This window comes from Centruroides vittatus, unplaced genomic scaffold, assembly GCF_030686945.1.
Source record: "Centruroides vittatus isolate TY-2023 unplaced genomic scaffold, ASM3068694v2 contig_874, whole genome shotgun sequence".
In the NCBI taxonomy this organism is placed as follows: Eukaryota; Metazoa; Arthropoda; class Arachnida; order Scorpiones; family Buthidae; genus Centruroides; species Centruroides vittatus.
In genome coordinates this window covers 2,560,654-2,581,272 of record NW_027122566.1, presented here as the reverse complement: position 1 = coordinate 2,581,272, position 20,619 = coordinate 2,560,654, and the positions used below count along the sequence as shown (strand labels likewise).

At 23.5% G+C, this 20,619-nt stretch overlaps 1 protein-coding gene across 1 annotated transcript in view; it reads left to right on the top strand.

Annotated features, from left to right (window-relative positions):
* Positions 1–20,619, top strand: part of LOC136982911 (sodium-dependent neutral amino acid transporter B(0)AT3) — a 37,013-nt gene that overhangs the window by 2,171 nt on the left and 14,223 nt on the right. The window contains exons 2-4 of the mRNA XM_067279474.1: positions 8,035–8,184; positions 8,279–8,644; positions 8,729–9,036. Of these exons, the coding sequence (XP_067135575.1) occupies positions 8,302–8,644; positions 8,729–9,036 (651 nt within the window). The 5' untranslated portion in view covers positions 8,035–8,184; positions 8,279–8,301. The remainder of the gene's footprint in view (positions 1–8,034; positions 8,185–8,278; positions 8,645–8,728; positions 9,037–20,619) is intronic.

The following is a 20,619-nucleotide window of genomic DNA, read 5'->3' as shown; positions in this document are numbered from 1 at the left end:
ATGATACATAGAAAACTTTTAATTCTTTTAATAATTGTATAAATGTTTTACATTTAATTATATATTCATGTCATTTTTAATACAATGGAAGAATTATAATAACAAAACACGTAGGTGTCTTTCTTGCATAACGCGCTATTCAAGAGGGAAAGCCACTTTTACAGGAGTTATAATGATTTAATGCCTTCACTTATGACGCTTCACTTATTAGCTTTATAACAACGAGAAGATGAATTTAAATATTAAATATCTACCGCCGATAAATTGGTTTATAAACGCATTTTAAAATCTATTATAATTATTAAATTATAATATTTCTAAATCTGTAATTTTATTTAAAAATAAAAAAAGTGAGGATATTTTCTTGAAATTAATTTCCTATCAATATAAAAATAACTAAAATTTTATGTAATTTTAATGCGAAATTCGAAAATTTCTATCATTGTTACTAAAATTATAATTTTACTATATTTTATATTAATAGTATAAGAGATAATATGATAAAATAAATGCGATTTTTGTAATAATATGAAATCATTTGCAAATGGAATCGATAAATTTCTTAAACAGATAAATAAAATATGAAATTATATATTTAATTTGTAAGATTATCGATTATTTTTGACTTTCCATACTTGACTTTTTAGAAAATGTCACTTTACGATTTATTCCTTTACTGTCTTGAAATTGCTTGTTTTATCGATGTTATTTGGTTAAAAGTTGTTACCGTAATTTAATTTAAGTATTATTTTATATTTTTATTTATATTTAAGTCACAGCTATTAAGATATAACATTGGACTCGTAACAAAATGAAATCAGTGTCGAAAACTTTTGGCAATAAGCCAGAAAGACGCCATTGAATCGATACTGTAAGTCCTGCCTTTGTTCGTCATCTGAAGGTTCCGAAGTATTATGGGAAAGCACGTGGACAACGTTTAACAGAACATTAGGGGCGTGCACACTTTGCTGTTTGACCAATTGAAAATGGAGAAGTTTTATTCATTTATTTTAATGTAAATGATTGTATATATTTTTTTACATTTTAAATTTTTAACTAAATCATTTTTTACACTAAAATGTAAATATATAAATAACTTTTCCTTAAAAAATTATATAATTTTCGGATAATATACAGTTTTTATCAATTGATATATATGTTCGATAGTAATAAATACAATACATTATTTATAATTTATGCCATATTTACAAAGTAAAACTGTATTTTAAAAAACTAATTTCTATGTATTAAGAATTAAAGTAAGAAATTATTTATATTTATTCAACGTTTGCTATTATAATTATTTCTATTTAAGAAATATTAAATTTTATCAGTCTAACAATATACTCATTTTTTGTTTTTATCATAGTTTTTCTCCTTTTATTTTAATTTTTATTTTTATATTAAACTTTTATACACTTAGAATAGAATATATTAAATTTTTCGACTTTTTTAAAATAAAAGTTTCAATTTTATTAAATAAAACAATTGTTTTGTTCAATATGTTTATATATTATATAAATATATATATATATTTCTTACACACATACACACACATATATATATATATAAATATATATTTGTATTTTAATAAAAGATAAAAAATTAATATAATAAATAAACTTTTAATAAGATATTTCAGAAAGGTAATAAATTAAATCAAATAAAATTTAAATAAAATGATAATAATTTATAAACGTACTTTTAAATCTAAATTAATCTATAACAATTCATTTTTGGAAATTCGTATGTTAAAAGCGCTTAACGAAAGGAAAATATGTTAATGTAATCGTTAATATTGAATCATTTAAAATAAAATTTAATTAATAATAAATATAAATATAAAAAGTTTTTATTTTTAAAATACAATTTAATTTAATTGTGATTACATAACGCATTTTTTCCACTAATGATTTAATAAAAAATATAATTTAAGCTGATTAATTTATTTAAAGTTTAAGGACTTTTAAGGTTTTAGCAATTGTCAAAAAAGTCTGAAAATTAATTTAAATGCTTAAGTATGTAATTAAATATTTATTTATTTAATATTACTTTAATCTAATTTTTATTTAACGTGTTAACTTCAAATTTGCCAAAAAAAAAGACAAACATATTTTAATAGTTTAAGTAAACAATTAAAAGTTAAGTAATTTAAAATGCTTATTGTTATATTTAGTAGTTTTAAAATTTAAGTTTAACACGTCTAGAGAAAAGAACTTTTATCTTCTAAGGTAAATCACTAAACAAATACCATAAATTCTTCTATGGTATACACACCTAATGTATTCTTTAATAAATACAGATTATAGTGAATATAATATACAATAATAAATATATTTGAGCAAATATTACATTTATATAATATGTATTTAAATATAAGAAGAAATATAAAATTATTTTTGAACAAACGGTGTCCAACTTATGTTTATAAATAGAAACTTAATCTTAGAAAACAAGATTTTCCATTGTTTTATATATAAAATTTTCTGTTATAAAGCAGTAAAAAGTTGCTGTAATACATAGAAAAATTCAAAATTTATATATATTAACTGAATTTTTTAAGTTTGTTCCATTATAGCCTTGTATAAACTATATATATTGCTAAATCTTTTCATACGTTAAGAGAAAAATTCTTAAATAATATCAATTATCGTTTTAAAAATTGAATTATAGTATATTTATAAACACTTCATACATTAGACTAGAACTGTAATGCCATAAAATTTAATCAACAGTAGAAGAAAATGTTTTGAATATGTAATTACCGTATTGAAACATGCAAATTATAATGCAATTTATTTCTTAAATGTTTATTATTAATGTTTTTTCGAACATAAAATTCGTATTTTATGGCATACAATTATGTAACAAAGAGAAATATATTTTATTATTAGGATAAGAATATCAGAATTATTTCTGTACTTAAGTTGCATTTAAGTATTTAAAAAATTTCTTTAAAAATAAGACGAATTCGTTAATAATTAAAGAATTATATAAAATCTGAAAAAATCTTCAAATAACTCTTATTTGATTTGAATAGTCTCTATTACTCTAACAATTTCTTCTACAATTGCTTTTATTCAGATAGACTTAATAGTGGTTTCCCTAGAGTGATTCCAAAAGTCTTTATCCTAATCAAATGAGTAATAAAGTTCTAGAATAGTACAATTAAACAGATTACTTTCTTTAGTTTTTTATATAGAGACACTTAACAACTAAAAAAATACATTTTTTTTTAAATCAGAATATATTTATAATGTGTAAATTAAGTCCGATATTTCATCATTTTGAACGTAACTTTATTTTAAATTCTATAATTAATACGATAAAAAAACTAAATTGTATATTGTATAGATGAATCTTATTCAAACGTTCTTTATAAATTATTGTTATATGAAGACGTAGAAGTAAAAATATAAAATTTTTCGATTATAAACTACGTCATACACATATCGTTTACACAATTGAAGACCTTGGGGCAAGAACATGTTTACTCAGTTTCTTTGTTAAACAACGTTGAATTTCTACGAACGTAGGACAGATATAATATCCAGATGCACAACCTTTAACTTCTCATAGACCGGCCTATCAACCTCTGATATCATTAATAACCTGTAATTTGCCGTAAATTACACAGTAAATTCAGAATTTTAGGGTGATTTTCTTCATAAACTTGAAAAACATTCTTGCTCCAAGGTCTTCAATTATAAATATGATGTAAGGGATATTTATGGATATATTTTCAAAAATATTATTAACTCTCCACCCTTCTTTATTGGAACCACGAAGTATAACCACGTTAACTAACACAAATGACCAAGATCATTTTTACTGTGCAAGTTTTCATTTACTAGTTCAATTCTCTGATGCTCAGCTCCACATATTTTCAGAAAATTTCAAGGAGAATTAAAGAATATAAATTTAGCAGCTTTAGCAATGACTTAAATTCCCACACTTATCTGACCTATATTCTTTACCAGTAATAGCTTATTAATTGATTTTTCAAAGATTTTAGATCACTGTATTGATATAAAAATAAAACTCACGATAGCATTATCAAATACAAAATATCACCCCATTGTTCCTCATATTAGAGTTCAATATATATTTTATATTTCTTGACTATATAACAAAATATATAAATTAATTATTTTTATATTTTATTTATCAATAAATAAATTAACTTATTTTTTTATTGGCGACAGGCTTTAAAGAAAATGTTATGTATAATACATGGTATATTTTTAATGTAATTTCAAAGTTTTTGATATAATTATTTGGATTATTTTAAGTTTTCATGAAATGCAAGAAATCTTTTTTTTAAAAATTAACATAAACTGTAGACTAGAATGCAAAATTTATGTAGAGGAAAGCAGTGTTAGTTGGATAGACTAATTTACTTTTCAATTATATGTGAAATTGAATTAACAAGTAGATTATTCATTGCAAAGATGCGATTATAATTTTTATTATAACATCATATAATTCTTTTAAAATCTCATAAGAAACATTAAAAATTAGAAATTTTTAAATTTATATCTTACTCTAGAGTCTGTTTAAGACGTAGTTTCTTTGTCTACATTTATATATAGATTTTTTAGTGTTTATTTGTCGACAGGCGATACACGTGAATTCATCCCTAAATTAAACAATTACCATTCCACTAGTCCATGCATATTAAAGATAATTAACCTATACACTAATTATATTAATCAAATTTATTTAGTTGATGTCGTAATTATTTCATTATTAATTTATATTCATGTCTCAGTAAAAGAAAATTGTTACAATTACAAGTCATGGATGTATTTCTTAATCTTATTAAAAATTTTTATGAAAAATAATTAAATAATCGTTAAAGCTTTGAGTAATGTAATATTGTTACATTATATTCTTACACTATCTCTTCTTAATTAAAAAAAATGCGCATTGCCATTTTAAATATATCACGAAACATCAGTAATATATACAGTACATTAAACAATATTTGATAAGGTTGAAATAGGGAATTTGCAAGATAAAACTACGAAGAGTAAAGAACTTATGGAAAGAGGGGTTTCAGATAAGATACTGTAGCTTTTATATGTACAAAACAATCATTTTCTAAATAATTTTTTGTTGAATATCTGTACAACGTGTATGAAGCTTCTCGACTCCTGATTTTTTCTTCTTAATGCTTCAAACTCAAAAACCAGAGAAGAACTAAGGCAATTTTTATGGTTTTTGCATTGTTTTGTCAGTTAATTATCATTTTTAGAATGTTTATTGATAAATAAATGCATTCCATAATTTAAAAATGATGCTCACTTCCTATTTTACAGTTGTATATTAAGTTGTATTTAGATTTATATACGAAAGTAGTTATAAAATGAATAGAAGTTTGCAAAGCCGAAATGACACTAAATATGCAATATTATTTTATTAACTTATAAAATAAGAATTGTTTTTTTTTTAAATTTAACAAATATTTGATACAACATTTTTATATTTTTTAAATCAGAATTCAATCAGTTTTTTAATGAGTCAAAATGAAATTTGTTCAATATATACTGTAAGTATATATTAGTTTACTTGAATAAAATTTCTGTAGTGTATTTCAACTTGAAACAATCAATAAAAGCAAAAAATGTTAGTGTAGAAAAAGGTCTCAGGAGATATGATCCCATGGGACTGACTTTAATAGCAACACCCTTTTAGTGCCATCATTCGATCGACCGTTGCTATAGAAACAACTGATGTGATCCCCTCCTACTCGGCTGTCAGTCCAATCAACTGTTGCATGGTCCCATATACAATATGCTTGTTCAAACAAGAAGCAACTGAAATAAGTATGATATTGCAGTCAGGAACTCGTGTGCGTGAAGCGCGACGATTTTAACAAAGAAGTTTGTCCAGCGTTAAAAGTATATACATTTTAATATTTTTAATGCTAAAAATAAATAACTTAAAATAGAAAAAAAATATTTAAATACAATACTATTTATTTTTATTGTGGATTTTAAAATAGATATTTTTGGAAAATGTCCAAAGAACTCTGACTGATAAAAGGTTTAACTTTTTATAGCTTGACGAGTATATTTTTGACATTAATATATAACTACTACTATATTTTACAAGTTCTTTTAACTTTTAAACTTAAAAGCAATGCGGGAATAAATATGTTTAAAACCTGTGGACTTCATAAAAAGGAAAATCCCTAATAGTGATCCATTTATTGATGGATGAAACGGCTCCTCTTTACATCCCGTTCATCCCAGGGGACAAGAAACAGACTGCAATATAAGGTTGTCATCAATCTGATTTACTCTCCACTCACTGTTCCTACTACATTGGAAAGGCAACACCTGTAGCACATCAATTGAATTTATTTAACTAATAAATACACCTTCGTTTCACTCGATACTTTCGATATTTAAAGAGCTCGTTTCGTTTACAATGCTTGTGTATCGAGATTTATCTTACATAATTTCTTTTAAAATATTCATATTCAAATATTTAATCAATTGTATAACTATTGATATCGCTTAATAAAAGAAAAAGATAGTTATGAATTAAAAAATATTTTTTTCGGTAGAAAAGATAATAACTTTATCTTTATTCTTGTTTATATAAAATATCATGATGTAATTTATTTACTTCATGTGTTGTTCATGTTGCTGAACTCATCAATAACTTATGTCAACAACGCAAAGTTAAGATTGTCCTGACACTTAATTGCGTGTGTTTGGCCATGTCCAATACAGAATGACGTCATGTAGCTTCCACCCAGAATTAATTGAAAAATATTTTTATATTCTACATATTGCTAATTGTGTAATTATGTGAAATCGCAAGAATTTCATCCATTTTACAATATGAATGAAGTTCTTGTGATATCCATTGAAAACAAAACAAGTAATATGTTTTTCTGTACTCTAATTCTTTATATAAACCTTTTTGATCGTTGCATGTAATGCTAAAAAATCGATAAGTGAAAGATAATAAAATCGAGCAGTAATGCGTGACACATGGATATTTATACCATAACTGCAAGTAATTACTGTGAACGTTATGAAACAATACGCTTTAACTTCAATGTTTTTATAAACAGCAAAGGTTTTGCGTAATTTATTCGACTGTGTTAAACATTTCCAATAAATTCAGTTTGATAGTCTTTATGGAATTTAGTTAATTGATTTCTTTATAGGATAACATTAAGCATGGATCAATATTCATTTTTCTCGACTTTCTCCAACCCTCGGTAGCCAAATCAATTTAATTCATAACAAAAGACTTTCCCACTTTCATGTAATGTTGCCAAAATTAGAAAAATAACTGTAACGACTGAGATCATATTAAAACCCTTCTACCTTAGATTCAATGAGATTAATAATAAACATTATAAAGACATTTTAACAAAATATATGTGAAATTCCCGCTTTGTAAAGTTCTACAATAAATTAAACTATACGCAGTGAATAAAGTCAACTAATGTTAGTCATTTAAAAAGGGAAAAATGTATTAAATTACGTAATAAAACTGTAAAAGTATTATAAAGATTTCATTAAATGTATTAGCTTCCAGGAGACTTTAATATCAAATAAATTGTAATGACTGTTTAAGGTAACCGCAATACTGAAATAATGACGATTATTCGTGTTTAACTATTGTACCGTGGATGATGGTAATCCTGTAAATCATCAAGAAGGATTTATCTCGTAAATCCCGAAACGGGGTTGTTTCAAAAGAGCATGCATGTTACTGTTACAATTTGATATACAGATTTCAGGGCTCTTCTTGTCCGGGTTCTTGTGCCTCCCTACCAATCAGAACATTGTGTTTGGGATATGTTATCTATCCACATCCCATACATTTCGTATCGATTGAAGAATGTGATACTCACTTTCGTGTGACGTTTGCCTTTTAGTCACCAAAAATTGATTTTTAGTATATTTACGAAATCGTTAAATTTTAGATCTTTAATGAAATGTTTAATATTTATATATATATATATAAATATTAATAAAATAAACTTTATTTTGCTTTGTTTTTAAGATTTCAAGCCGATCAAGAATGAAAGGTTTGAGTTAAAAGTATCATGTCTGGTATTTTTGTGCTCGAGTTTATTCATTTTCTATCCACATTATGGTTAATATAATCGAACTTGCCTACATTAAATACTAATTAATCAAAAATATTTCATAGGTAAGCATATTTAGAAGTTATTTTCTTAAATATGTTTTTATGAAATAACGTTTAATATATATATTTGTAATTTTGAAATTTGATGCATTCGAAGAAGAGATAACTGCAAAAATCAAGATGCAGAATATTATGAGAAAACAGATTTCGAAGAGTGAGTTGCCGGTTGGAGAAAAAATGGAATTAAGAGAAATGCAAGGAAGATTGATTGTTGAAAATGGGAATGTTCAGAGTTATGGAAGTACAAATATTGCATTTGAGGCTGATCTTAGTCCTCAAACGCAACAGAGGATGACAATGGATATGGCAGCGGCTGATGACAAATCGGACTTTAAGCCAGAGAGTGAAGATACTAGAGAATCATGGGATAGTAAATTACAGTTTATTCTTGCCACCATCGGATATGCTGTCGGTTTGGGGAATGTCTGGCGTTTTCCATATTTGGCACAAAAGAATGGTGGTGGTAAGTTTTGTTTGCCATTTTACTTCAATTTAAGTGCTTAATAGAAAAAATTTCATTAATGTTCACTTAATTTTCTTTAATTAGGTGCTTTTCTTATCCCCTACTTCGTCATGTTGGCTATCGAAGGTGTTCCTGTCTTTTATTTGGAACTGGCTGTGGGTCAAAGATTGCGAAAGGGTGCCATCGGAGTTTGGAATTTGGTATCTTCATATACGGGGGGAATTGGATTAACCAGTGCCGTAGTCTCCTTCAATGTGGCATTGTATTACAACACCATTATCGCTTGGTGCATGTATTACTTCTTCCAGAGTTTTCAAAGCCCTTTACCATGGAACGAATGTCCTCGTGAATATTTCCCAAATGGTTCTTCAATAATTGTTCCGGAATGTGAGGTAAAAATCCATTCATTTGAAGATAATTAACTGAAATCTATTTTATTATTTAGTTTACAGTCATATTTATTAAATATGAATTTAGAAAAAAAATATTTTGAAGTAAACTGAATTAAAAAAACTTATTATTTTGAAAATTCTTCTTCTTGAGCATAATTGAAAGGCTGAGCGCAACAATGATCTTGCAGTACAATATCTCAATTTTAAATGATGAGATATTGCACTTTAGTGTACGTTATTTTTTTATATTTCGCTGTTATATTTGTTTCTATTATTATTTAATCAGAACCCTAGTAATCTATTTAGAAATATTCTATTGCATTTAATATATAAAAGTATGGCAGTGTTAAATCAATTTCGACATCGGAGAAGGTTAGACCACTTGTTCTCAGTCTTTCGGTTTAAAAATGTTGATAATTATTATATAAATTTGTCGTGTAGCATTAATTTTTATATCTGGACGTCTAAATTCGATTACTTCTTGGCAATTTTCTCGTGTTTTTTGTATAATAACCCGCATAAAACGTACTTTTAGTGTAGTTTCGACGATTTTATAGTTCTAATTAAATACAAAATTGACTATAAGTTTCATTAATAAATATATGATTATGAATGAAGCTTATTGTTTTTTAAATCTAGTTTTATATGTTTATAGGTAAACATTTATAATTAATTTTAATAGTTCATTTCAATAATTGTTACTTTATGTAATAATATAAAAATTTATTATGTAGAATAATTAAACTAGCCACTAGTTATTTTCGATTAGTTTAAATATCGTTATAATAAACTTGGTCCAACATATCAATTTTAATTTAAATGCAATTATTTAATATAAAACAAATCAAACGAATAAATCTTCAACAAGTTTTCATTTAAATTTAAATGTATATAGACAACTGAATATTTGAATGAAACGTCAGTCAAATATAATAATTATTTATTTAATTTTATAAATTACACGCAGTGTTAATTAGGAAATTAATTTGTATAAATTTAAAAAAAAACACTTAGATTTAATAAATTTTCATATCGAATTCAATTTTAATAACTGCTTTTTATAAATTAGGTATAAACATTTTTAATTATTAAAGCTTTTTTTCTTCAGATTCCAACATAATTTAATTCATTAGGAATTTAATAAATCACCGTTTTATATAAACAAATTTTTATAAACGTTTATTCCCATTTATAATTAGAGATATGCCAAGGAGCTTATTTTTTAGTTTTTTTTTATTATTTTGGAATTTTTACTAACGTGCAAATTTAATTTATTTCACTTATTCAAACTATATATATTTTGGGTTTTCTCCAGAGTTCTACAGTTTGATAGAAGATATTTTTAATTTAAGCAGACACATAATTGCATAAGATCAACAGCCATTTTTATGCAACTGATTCTCTATTTTAAGCATTAATTACTATAAATAAATTTGTAATAATTAAAAAAATAAATTGTAAAACGTTTTTTGATAATGCAGCAATAATAATTAAAACAATTTGGAAATTTATTGAGAGATTACAAACGCTTATATTAGTAATTTGAGAAAATTGGAGAGTTTTTATAAATTTAATGAAAAAAATCTATTGTTTTTTAAATTAAAATTTAATTAAATAATGAAGCTTTAAGAGCGCTTTAAGGGATTACAAAGCCTTATTAATTATTCAGACATTGACAGATTTTAAATAAGTAGATTTATTGCTAATTACTATTATTAACTTTTACTCTTATCATAAAAATACAGAAAATGACGGTAATTATCATAAAATAAAAGTCATGAAGTGGCTAAATTTATTTTATTATATATTATATAATTATCTATTGGAGTAATAATAAATAAACTAAAATAATGATTTTTAAAGACTATAAGAAAAATAATAACTAAAAAACTAAAAGTATATAAAGTATACATTCTACCAATGAAAATAATTTCATAGTAATTAAATAGTTTAATAATTAGGGTGACGTTTATAAAAATTATTTAATGATTTATCTCGAAAAATTTAAATGTTAAATTTAAATCATTATAAGGGATATGTGTATAACCTTTGTAAGGGATAGGCTATAATGCCCCATCCCTTACAGAGATTTTACACATATTATAAAAATCTATATTCAAATTTTTTGCGATCTTGTACGAAATTATTTTTGCTATTATTTGATTTTATCGATTAAAGTACCGGGTGATCGTAATTAGAGTACTCCTGCACAACTCTGTCTGGGGAAATATTTAACAGTTTAAACTAAATTTGGTGTAGTGACATTTCAGGACACGTGGAAGCTTTTTCATAAAATATAAAATTAGTACCACAACTCACCAATACGGTACTTTGGACATCTTAATCTGTGTGGCTTTTACTTGTGAGGACACTTAAAAATGTTGCAAATTTGACAACCTTGAAAGACAGTATCACACTGTATGTAAGAATCATCATAGAGGATCAATTATAGTACCACATTAAGCAGTATCCTCTGCATAACCGAGATCTCCCTGCAGCATTTGGATTGCTAAATATCTCTCTAGACAGCATTGAACAGGGTTCTTTAATTACAATCATCTGGTAGTTGAATAGGCTAACAACGCTTTACGATTTCGCTTTGATGTTTATTATGTTGAACCTTTACGTTGTAACAGCTACAAATATTTTAGAAAAAATTATACGAAATACAATTAAGATATCACTAATCATAAAATAATATTAAATTCTTTACTATAACCTTACTTAATTTATTTTCTAAATATTAATAAACATCTTTTCAAATCTAAATGTAAAATTATAGTGAAACCTGTGTAAACCGGACTCGCACGGTTACCAATATTTTTTCCTTGTTTGGCAGGTTTTCGTTTAATTAAAATTCCGTTTTAGACAGGTTTTACCGTATATTACTCAATAAATTTAATATATATTAAAACAGATTTATAACTTAAATTTTTTAATATTTTTCTTATTACATTTTACGTGTATTCTACATTAATTTATGAGCACTTCTCTTAATACAGTAATATTCAATATATACGTTCAAATAATGCTCAATATAAACTTATAAGCAATGTTCAATATATAGGCTACATAATTAAATAATAAAGTGAAGAAATATTTAAAATATTCCAAAAAATATAAGCATAAACGTTTCATAATAAATTTATTTAACAATATTTAAATATATTTCTTATTCCGTTATTTAAGTTGTGAAATTAGATAAATATATAACTTGATATTAAAAAATATTATTAAAATGTTCACAATCAATAGAAATTCGATTCCCAAGTAATGTTAATAAATTCTTTTGCAGGAAAAATTCATATTAATCTTTAAAAATCTGCTTTATTTAGTCCTTTAAACTTGATATATATCCTAAAAATATTTCTCACAATTCGAAATTTCTTGGAAAATTAAATATTGAAATGAAAATTTCATTTTAAAATGTTTAAATTCTTTTGTTTATTTTTAAATTTTTAATGAAAGAAGAAAAAGAACTACAATAAATTTTTTCTTTTTGTTACGTTCGAAAATAATCCCAAATTTCCCGTGTAATAAACGGGATTTATTACACGGGAAATTTATGTAATAAATAAATTATGTAATAAATAATTGAAAATTTAATTTATAACTTTAATTTTAAAAAAAGAATATTCAAAACCTTTACGTTAACCAAATACAGCACTTTATTTTAAGCTTATATTATAAATTCTTAATATATATTACATATAAAAGAGCAGTTATTTTTCGCGAAAAATAAATAATTTATATAGGACTGAATTAAATTAATATTATTATTTTTTAAATATGAATTTTACTCGTTCTAATAATTATAAAATACAAAAATTAATGCATTTATAGTTATCAGCACGAAGGTCTTTGCATTATTATAATGAATATTCTTTCTCCTTATGATTTAGACGAATAAACAGACAAAAAATAAATTTATTTCGGCATTATTATACTATAGAACTATAAAATTGATTTATATTTATAGTAAATGCTTTATTGTATGAAGGTTAAACAGCATTTTTATACAAGTAAAATAAAAATACACTCGAGAAATATGTATTGTATTACTGTTGTAAGCTTATAAAAATGTTTTACAAGGTTTAAATTTAGTGCTAAGTGTTTAATTCTTCTTCCTAACCTAGAATAAGCAATGATATTATGTAAAAAGATTATCTATGGAAAATTTATCGATTGAAACAGTCTCTAATTTTAGCTGAAAGTAGAGCATAACAGTAACCTATCAAATTACAGTAACATAATAAATGCTGTTTTTTTCTATTTTATTCACTTTATTGTTTTCTATAAATTTTTGATAAATTTGAAGCGAAAGATGTCGACGTCATTTGGACACTTTCCTAATTGAATTCTGTAAATTTTTATTCTCTAAAAATACATTTTTAAAATACGATTTTCCTTTCGTGAAGATAAAATTATTGACAAATTTTTTACTTTGTCAATCGAAAAATATTAATGTAGACAAAATAACAAATTTGTTGAAATAATGGGAACAAAACAAAATAAAAAACTAAGCTGATTAATTTTAAATTATATGATTAAATGATTTTCAAATTAATGTAAATATAAATAAATTTGAATTTTAGAAAATTGTCTAAGTTCAATACAATAATATTTACATTATTTTAAATAATGCTTTAGAATCTCATCAAGAATATTATTTACAGTTTAAATAATTAGAATAAAGTAACCTGTAACAGAACTAGTGAAAAATAAAATTCTACACGTGTATAAAAATTCAAATCGTGAATAGTCACGCAAATATAAGCAATAAAAATAACTCGTAATTATAGTTTATTTGTCCTATAAATATACAAACAATGAAAATCCATTAGAAATAATTTTATCTTTACATCGAACGGTAAAAATAAGGAAAAATTGAAATGAACATTGCAAGCAATCGGCAAAGAAGTTAAACAGTTCGTTGTTATACAAGAAAAAGCTAAGAATGTGATATATAATCTAATAGATATCGAGGTTGAATAGTTCATTTATAAATAAATTATTAATATTGCCTATCACATTTGACAAAAAATTGCCTACATTAGAACCATAATTCTTTTAAAGTTATCCTATGGGCAAAAAGGGCAATTGCCTAAACCAATGTGGGTCCTGAACTAATCACTTATAAGAAAATATTTCCCAAAATAAATTTCCTCGAAGAAACATGACTGAAGTCAACACTATACGTGGGGCCCCCTAATTCAAAATTTGCTTGGTCCCACGAAACTGTAACGCTCCACTTAAGGTATTATCATTTTATTAATAAAATTGTATTTTCCAGAGCTAATTTGTTTAAAAAATTCAATTTAAATCCCTTCTACACTATAGATTTTATAATATAATAAAATGAAATATATATAGCTATTATAATCTTGAGATTATATATGAAACATAATTAAAAAATGAAGACATATAAGATTTATTAGAAACTATTTCTATTTAATTATACTTTCTAATATAATTTCTATATTAGGAAATATAATTAAATAGAAATAATTCAATTGAATGAGATTTTTTTTCTTTAAATTGACTTGAATACTAAAATGATAAATCTATAACAGGGTCATTGATTTTAATTTTTTTTTTGACTGAAAAAACGACAACCTTATTAAAATTCTTTTGATTCGTTTATATGCCCGTTCTTTATTTTAATTTATCAATTTTTTATTTTATTCTTAATAATAATATTTTAATATTAAATATTTAAAATTTTTCAAAGAAAAAAAAATATATAATGCATTTGAAATTTTAAAATTGATTTATTGTCTTTTCTACTTGATTTATAAAATAATGAAAAATGGCTTACGTCTTCTATTTTACTGCAATCTCTTTTAATTTAGATTTCTCTGAAGCGTGTAATAAACATTTATATCGAGACGAAGTAATAAAATTGTAACAAGTAATGAATATACTATAAATAGAACATGTTGCAAAAACAAATAATATATTAATATCGCTAATATTTATGAAAAAAATATTCATAAAAAAATACATAGAAAAAACATAAATAAGACTTAAATGAGGTCTAGGCAAACAGATTTTTCTTGTTTGTGGGTGCATAAATTTTTTTAATATTACAATAAATTACAATACACAGTTTAAAAAATTAATTTTTAAACTATGCATTGTATTATACAAATACATTATAAAATACATTCAATTTTGAGTATTTATTATATTAATTTAAATTTAAAAAGTTTGTATATTTATTTTTAATATATATATATATACTGTATATATTTTAACTTTACTTACATAAGAACTTTACTACAGAGTACAGACATAAGAACTGCATAGAGTGCATACATTTCAATTTTTATTTATTCAACTTCTTTATAATTTTATTCTATTTTATTTTATTATACAGGTTTTTCAATTTTAAATTAATAACATAAAGCAAAATAAAATTGTAATAGTTAGCCATTTTTATCTTATGAACTAATATAAATTATATTATTTGATAAATTCTTTCGTGCCATACTAAGCATCAGTTTTAGTGCTTATGTTAAATTAAAATTTGATAAAACTCTATTTACAGGTGTTTAAAGATTATTGTAAAAAAAATTAAATACGGTAAAATTATATTTAAAATTTTCATAAATTCAAGTTTCTATATTTTATTATAATAATTTATAAAAAATGGTCTTAGTTTGAAGGTTATTATATATATATATTCAAATGAGTTCCTGAAAAAATGACCACTCGTTAGAGGTGGCAGTTCGACTGTATATTTTAATATTATTTCTAAAATGTTGATATACTGTACTTTATAAAACAAATATATTCCTTTTTTCTTAGTTTATTTACAACTTTTTTTAATAAACAAATCTACAAAACAGTTTATTTCTAGATACTATACTTAGATATATATTATATATAATAAAGTGCATAAATTATTTTTATCTTACACACAAAATAGCTAAAACACTTTATCACGTCTTTGTTATTATACTGTATAATGTAAGAATTAATCTTATCAACTCGTGAAATGTCATTCACATTTCATAAGGATCACATTTATGTAATTAGGAAATCTAAATTATCACTCATGTAATCAATATAATAGATAATTTAACTTATTGTAATCAAATAAATGTCTACTTTACGAATAATATTTTATAAATTGGCAATATATTTATAGTTAATTAATTTCGTGTTGTTCTTCTCAGATTATAATTAAATAATAATTTAATGATAATTTACTTTTCTACAATAAGGAATTATAATTATTATTGTAGAAAATGCCTTTAAATTTTTACTTTTAATTTATTTAGTAAATCTAAAACTTTGTATGAGGGATTTTAAAATGTTTAGAAAATACTTCTTCTGTATATTCTAATAAAACAGTTATCTAAGCATTGATCTTTTACGGATAAAAAATCGAAATAATATTACAAAAAATTTAAACTTTTCTAAATTTATATGCACTAATTATAAATAAAAATAGAAAAAATAATTAATTTTAGTTTATAAAGTTTATTGGCACCAGATACTAATTTAAAAAGAAATAAAGTTACTTTATAGTTCTTATATTTAATTTAACAATCGTGTAGTTCATAACTTATTTAATTTTATATATTTTATTGTTATTGTTTATTATTTATATCTGGATGAAAACGTAGGTACTGTACAAGAGCTCACGTATATAGACTTATATAACAGAAAATAAGAATTTATAAAAGATTGTTTCATTCACTGCTATGAAACAAAAGTTATATTTTTTATACGTTCTTAAATTCAAGCCAGTCGGGTACTAACTAAATTATATAAAGAGGTGTCAAATTGTATAATTATATTATTGATAAACGTATATTATTGATTTTTTTTAGTCTTACAAGCCTTTAATAAAGAAAGTTATCTTATATAATAATTTGTCTACGTATTATACAACTGCTACTTCCCCAAACATTATCTGTAATATGAAAATATATGATATATGCAATCTTTTCGCTTAATATTCATTTCTAAGCTCTATAAATCTTATTTTTATATATAATAAAACCTGTGTAAGCCGGAATCTCGCGGTACTGAATATTGGCAAGTTTCCGTTTTGAACAGGTTTTCTTTTTAACGTAGAAAATCGAAAAACTTTTTCCGTTTAGGCAGGTTTTCTCTTTTATTCAGGTTCCGCTTTGAACTGGTTTTACTGTATTATTATTTATAAAATACACTTTAAAAGTTATATAATATTAAACATTTAATTTACGCTTCTAAATATCATTATTAAATGTAAAACAGAATGTCAAGAGCGATAACAATTGATAAATGTTAAAAGAAATTGAAGTTTATTGAAAATATTAGCTTGATAATTGAATATTATCAATCAAAACAATATTTAATGTTTTCAGTGACAATTGCTGAACAAGATTTAATTGATTCTTTCTCAATTAATAATTATAAATGTATAATTACCGCTGTTTATTACAATTCTTTCGCTTCATTACAGTTCAGGCCACTTGCATTGACATGCAAGTAAATGAATTAAACAAAAATACTTGTAAGGTTGCAGTAAAAGTTTGGTTTATTTGTTTCGATAGATAATTTTCTAAAAATATACAGGAAAAAAATAATAATTTTTCGACACAGTCAAATGGTAAAAGTTTATCCAGAATATTTCTTATTTAATTAAAATTACAATCGAAAATAATTAACACAAAAAAATGCCCAACGACTGTGTTTCGGAGGGGAGTGAGACAATCACGTGACAGACAATGTCAATGTCACATAGGTTTAATGGAAGCAGAAGGGAACATGACGCCCTCACCAAAGAGGGAGTCAATAAATAGGGAGAGAGCCGACGACACAAAAATGAATCTTTCAATTTAAGCTTCAGAACTGCGCCTTTTTGATAACTAAATTACTTTTTTTCAGTTTGTATTTGACATTTAACTCAATAAATTTGTATATAATTGTATAAACCAATTAGATCCAATAAAAATATTTTATTCAATACATTTTATTCGATCCAAATGCAAGAATATATACTAATACAGCAAAACCTGTTCAAAACGGAAAACAATATTCGGTACCGTACGAGTCCGGTTTACACAAGTTTTATCGTAATTATTCTTTAAATATATGTCAGTATTTATTTCTATTATATAGGTCTATATATAAGAAATTTTTATTAAATATTATTATTAGAATTTTAACAAAATTATCGATTTATATTTAATGAATTAATGGCTTGTGTTAGTAAAGATACTCTGGAATACAATGGAGTTATGAATGAAATCTTGTATGACAAGATGAATTAGATTGTCATAAAATTAATTTACACATTTACTGATACTTAAATATTTTTAGTGATTAAACTAAATAATTAAAACAGAATAATCAATACAATTTAAATATTTTAGTAAAATTTTATCGTATTTTATAAACTTAATAAATTCATTTTAATCGCCCATTGTCAACAATGGATTTTGGTAAATTATTACCAGATTAGTTTAGATTACAACGACATGAAATTGCTAATAATCTAGTTAGATTTTTAAGTAATTGATAATTTACTAAATTAATTTAATTAACGTTTAACTGAATGACCACTTATCTGTCTAAATTAAGTATAATAAAATTATTTTTTCAAATATTTGTATATTAAGAAGAGTTTTCTTAAATTAAATTCAGTATACTTCGATAAAATAAACTGTTAAATGTAAATTATTTTTTTGATATAAATATTAAAGTGTATATGTTTCTCTATGATAAATTATCAATATTAACATTTAAGAAAGAAATTTTTGTTTTAAATGTTTTCATTAGTAGAGAATTATAGATTATAATTATATCAGTCTTTTAAGTAATCTTTAAACATACGAAAATATTTATTAAATCTAAGTAAGCATCATTTAAATAATAACTAATTAATCATTAATTTGATTTTTATGGAATAATTTTGTTTTTAAAAAGTTCTTTATTTTAAATTTAACATAATTATATAATATTTTGTTGATATATTATATATTTATGCACAGTACAGTACAATAATAGTCGTGGGCAAGTTTTTAATTTTGTAATAAAATATTCGAGATAAAATTATATTTTTTATTATATTAAAAAGCTCTATTGAATTTAAATTTTTAAATTTATTTAATATAAATTTTTTAGATACATTCAGGGTTGGACTTCTAAAACAAATTACAACTAATCTAAAACAAATTACACATCTCTCCCCTCTACCAAAAAAATGACCTGTAAAACTATGAGGCCCTAAACAGTACAGTATGATAGACTTATAAGGCTATGCCTAAGCTGCAGTTTGTTTAGCTTATGTGTAAATCTGGCCCTGGATAAACTTTTATCCCCTTTTATTATAACTTAAACTTAAACTAGGTTATGTGATAAAACTTATCAACGTTCATTCCTCAATAGAAATTAAATTATTGAACAAAGAAAGAAATATTTAAACTTTCATAATATGAAAATTAACACTAAAACATATAATTTCTGTAAGATAATTTTAATTAAGTCATAATAACTCATAATTTATTTAGTAAGTTTAAATAAAACTTAATATTACATTAAATAAATATAGGAAAAGATTTTACATTTATAGAGATAAATCTATAGGTAAAATTACAACGTCTGTCTGTTCTCTATACACTTCTAAACCCTTTAACTGATCTGCGCCAAAATTTACTCACATATTCTTTAAGATCATGTGTAAAATATGGTCTACAATAAAACCTCGATATCCCAGCCCTTTCTTAATTTCATCTCCCTATTAATTCCTAAATCCTTTAACCAATCTCCACTAAATTCTTCACTTAATATAAGACCCTACCAAAAATACAGGCTATCATAAAACTTGGAAGCCCCATTTCCTCCCTCGATACCCCAGATAAGTAAAGATATATAATAAAATACTAATCAATATTAATTTTGAAACAATTTTCAAAATAATAAATTATAATTAAATCTTTTTAAAGATGTATGAATTTGTTTAATTTTGTTTACTATAATAATAATAATAATAATTTCAGAAATTTAATCAGAATTAATAAAAATAAAAATAATTAGCAGTAATTATAAGTTACTTTGAGTATTGTTTTGTTCGACATAACCAAAGATAATAGCTGAAAATGTCTGTATATTATATTTTTAAACGCCTTCGTGACTTTTTAATAAAGAAATAATTTTATTAATTTAATTTAAAACACATTAAAATTGTTCTGATGTAATATTTATTAATTTTTTATTTACTAAAAAGTAAAGATTAAATACTCTAAAGAATTTATATCAGAAAGTTTATTAACGTTAAATAAATAAATTATAATACTTTGCTGTGAGTTTAAAGGTTTTTAATAATAATAAAACTAAATTAAATTTTAATTTGATAAAGGATAAAATTGTTGGTTTTTTTTCATTTAATCATTTATAATGTTCAAACACAAAAACTCTGATTTAATTAACTTATTGCCTTTTATAAATTCGATTTTAAGTAATTTTTTACATTAATATATAAATTTTTCTTTTGATTTATCATAAATTTCGAAACTGTATTGGCTTTTAAATCTAATTAAATATTCTTACATGTTCATACAGAAATGTTCATGTAGAATAATATAA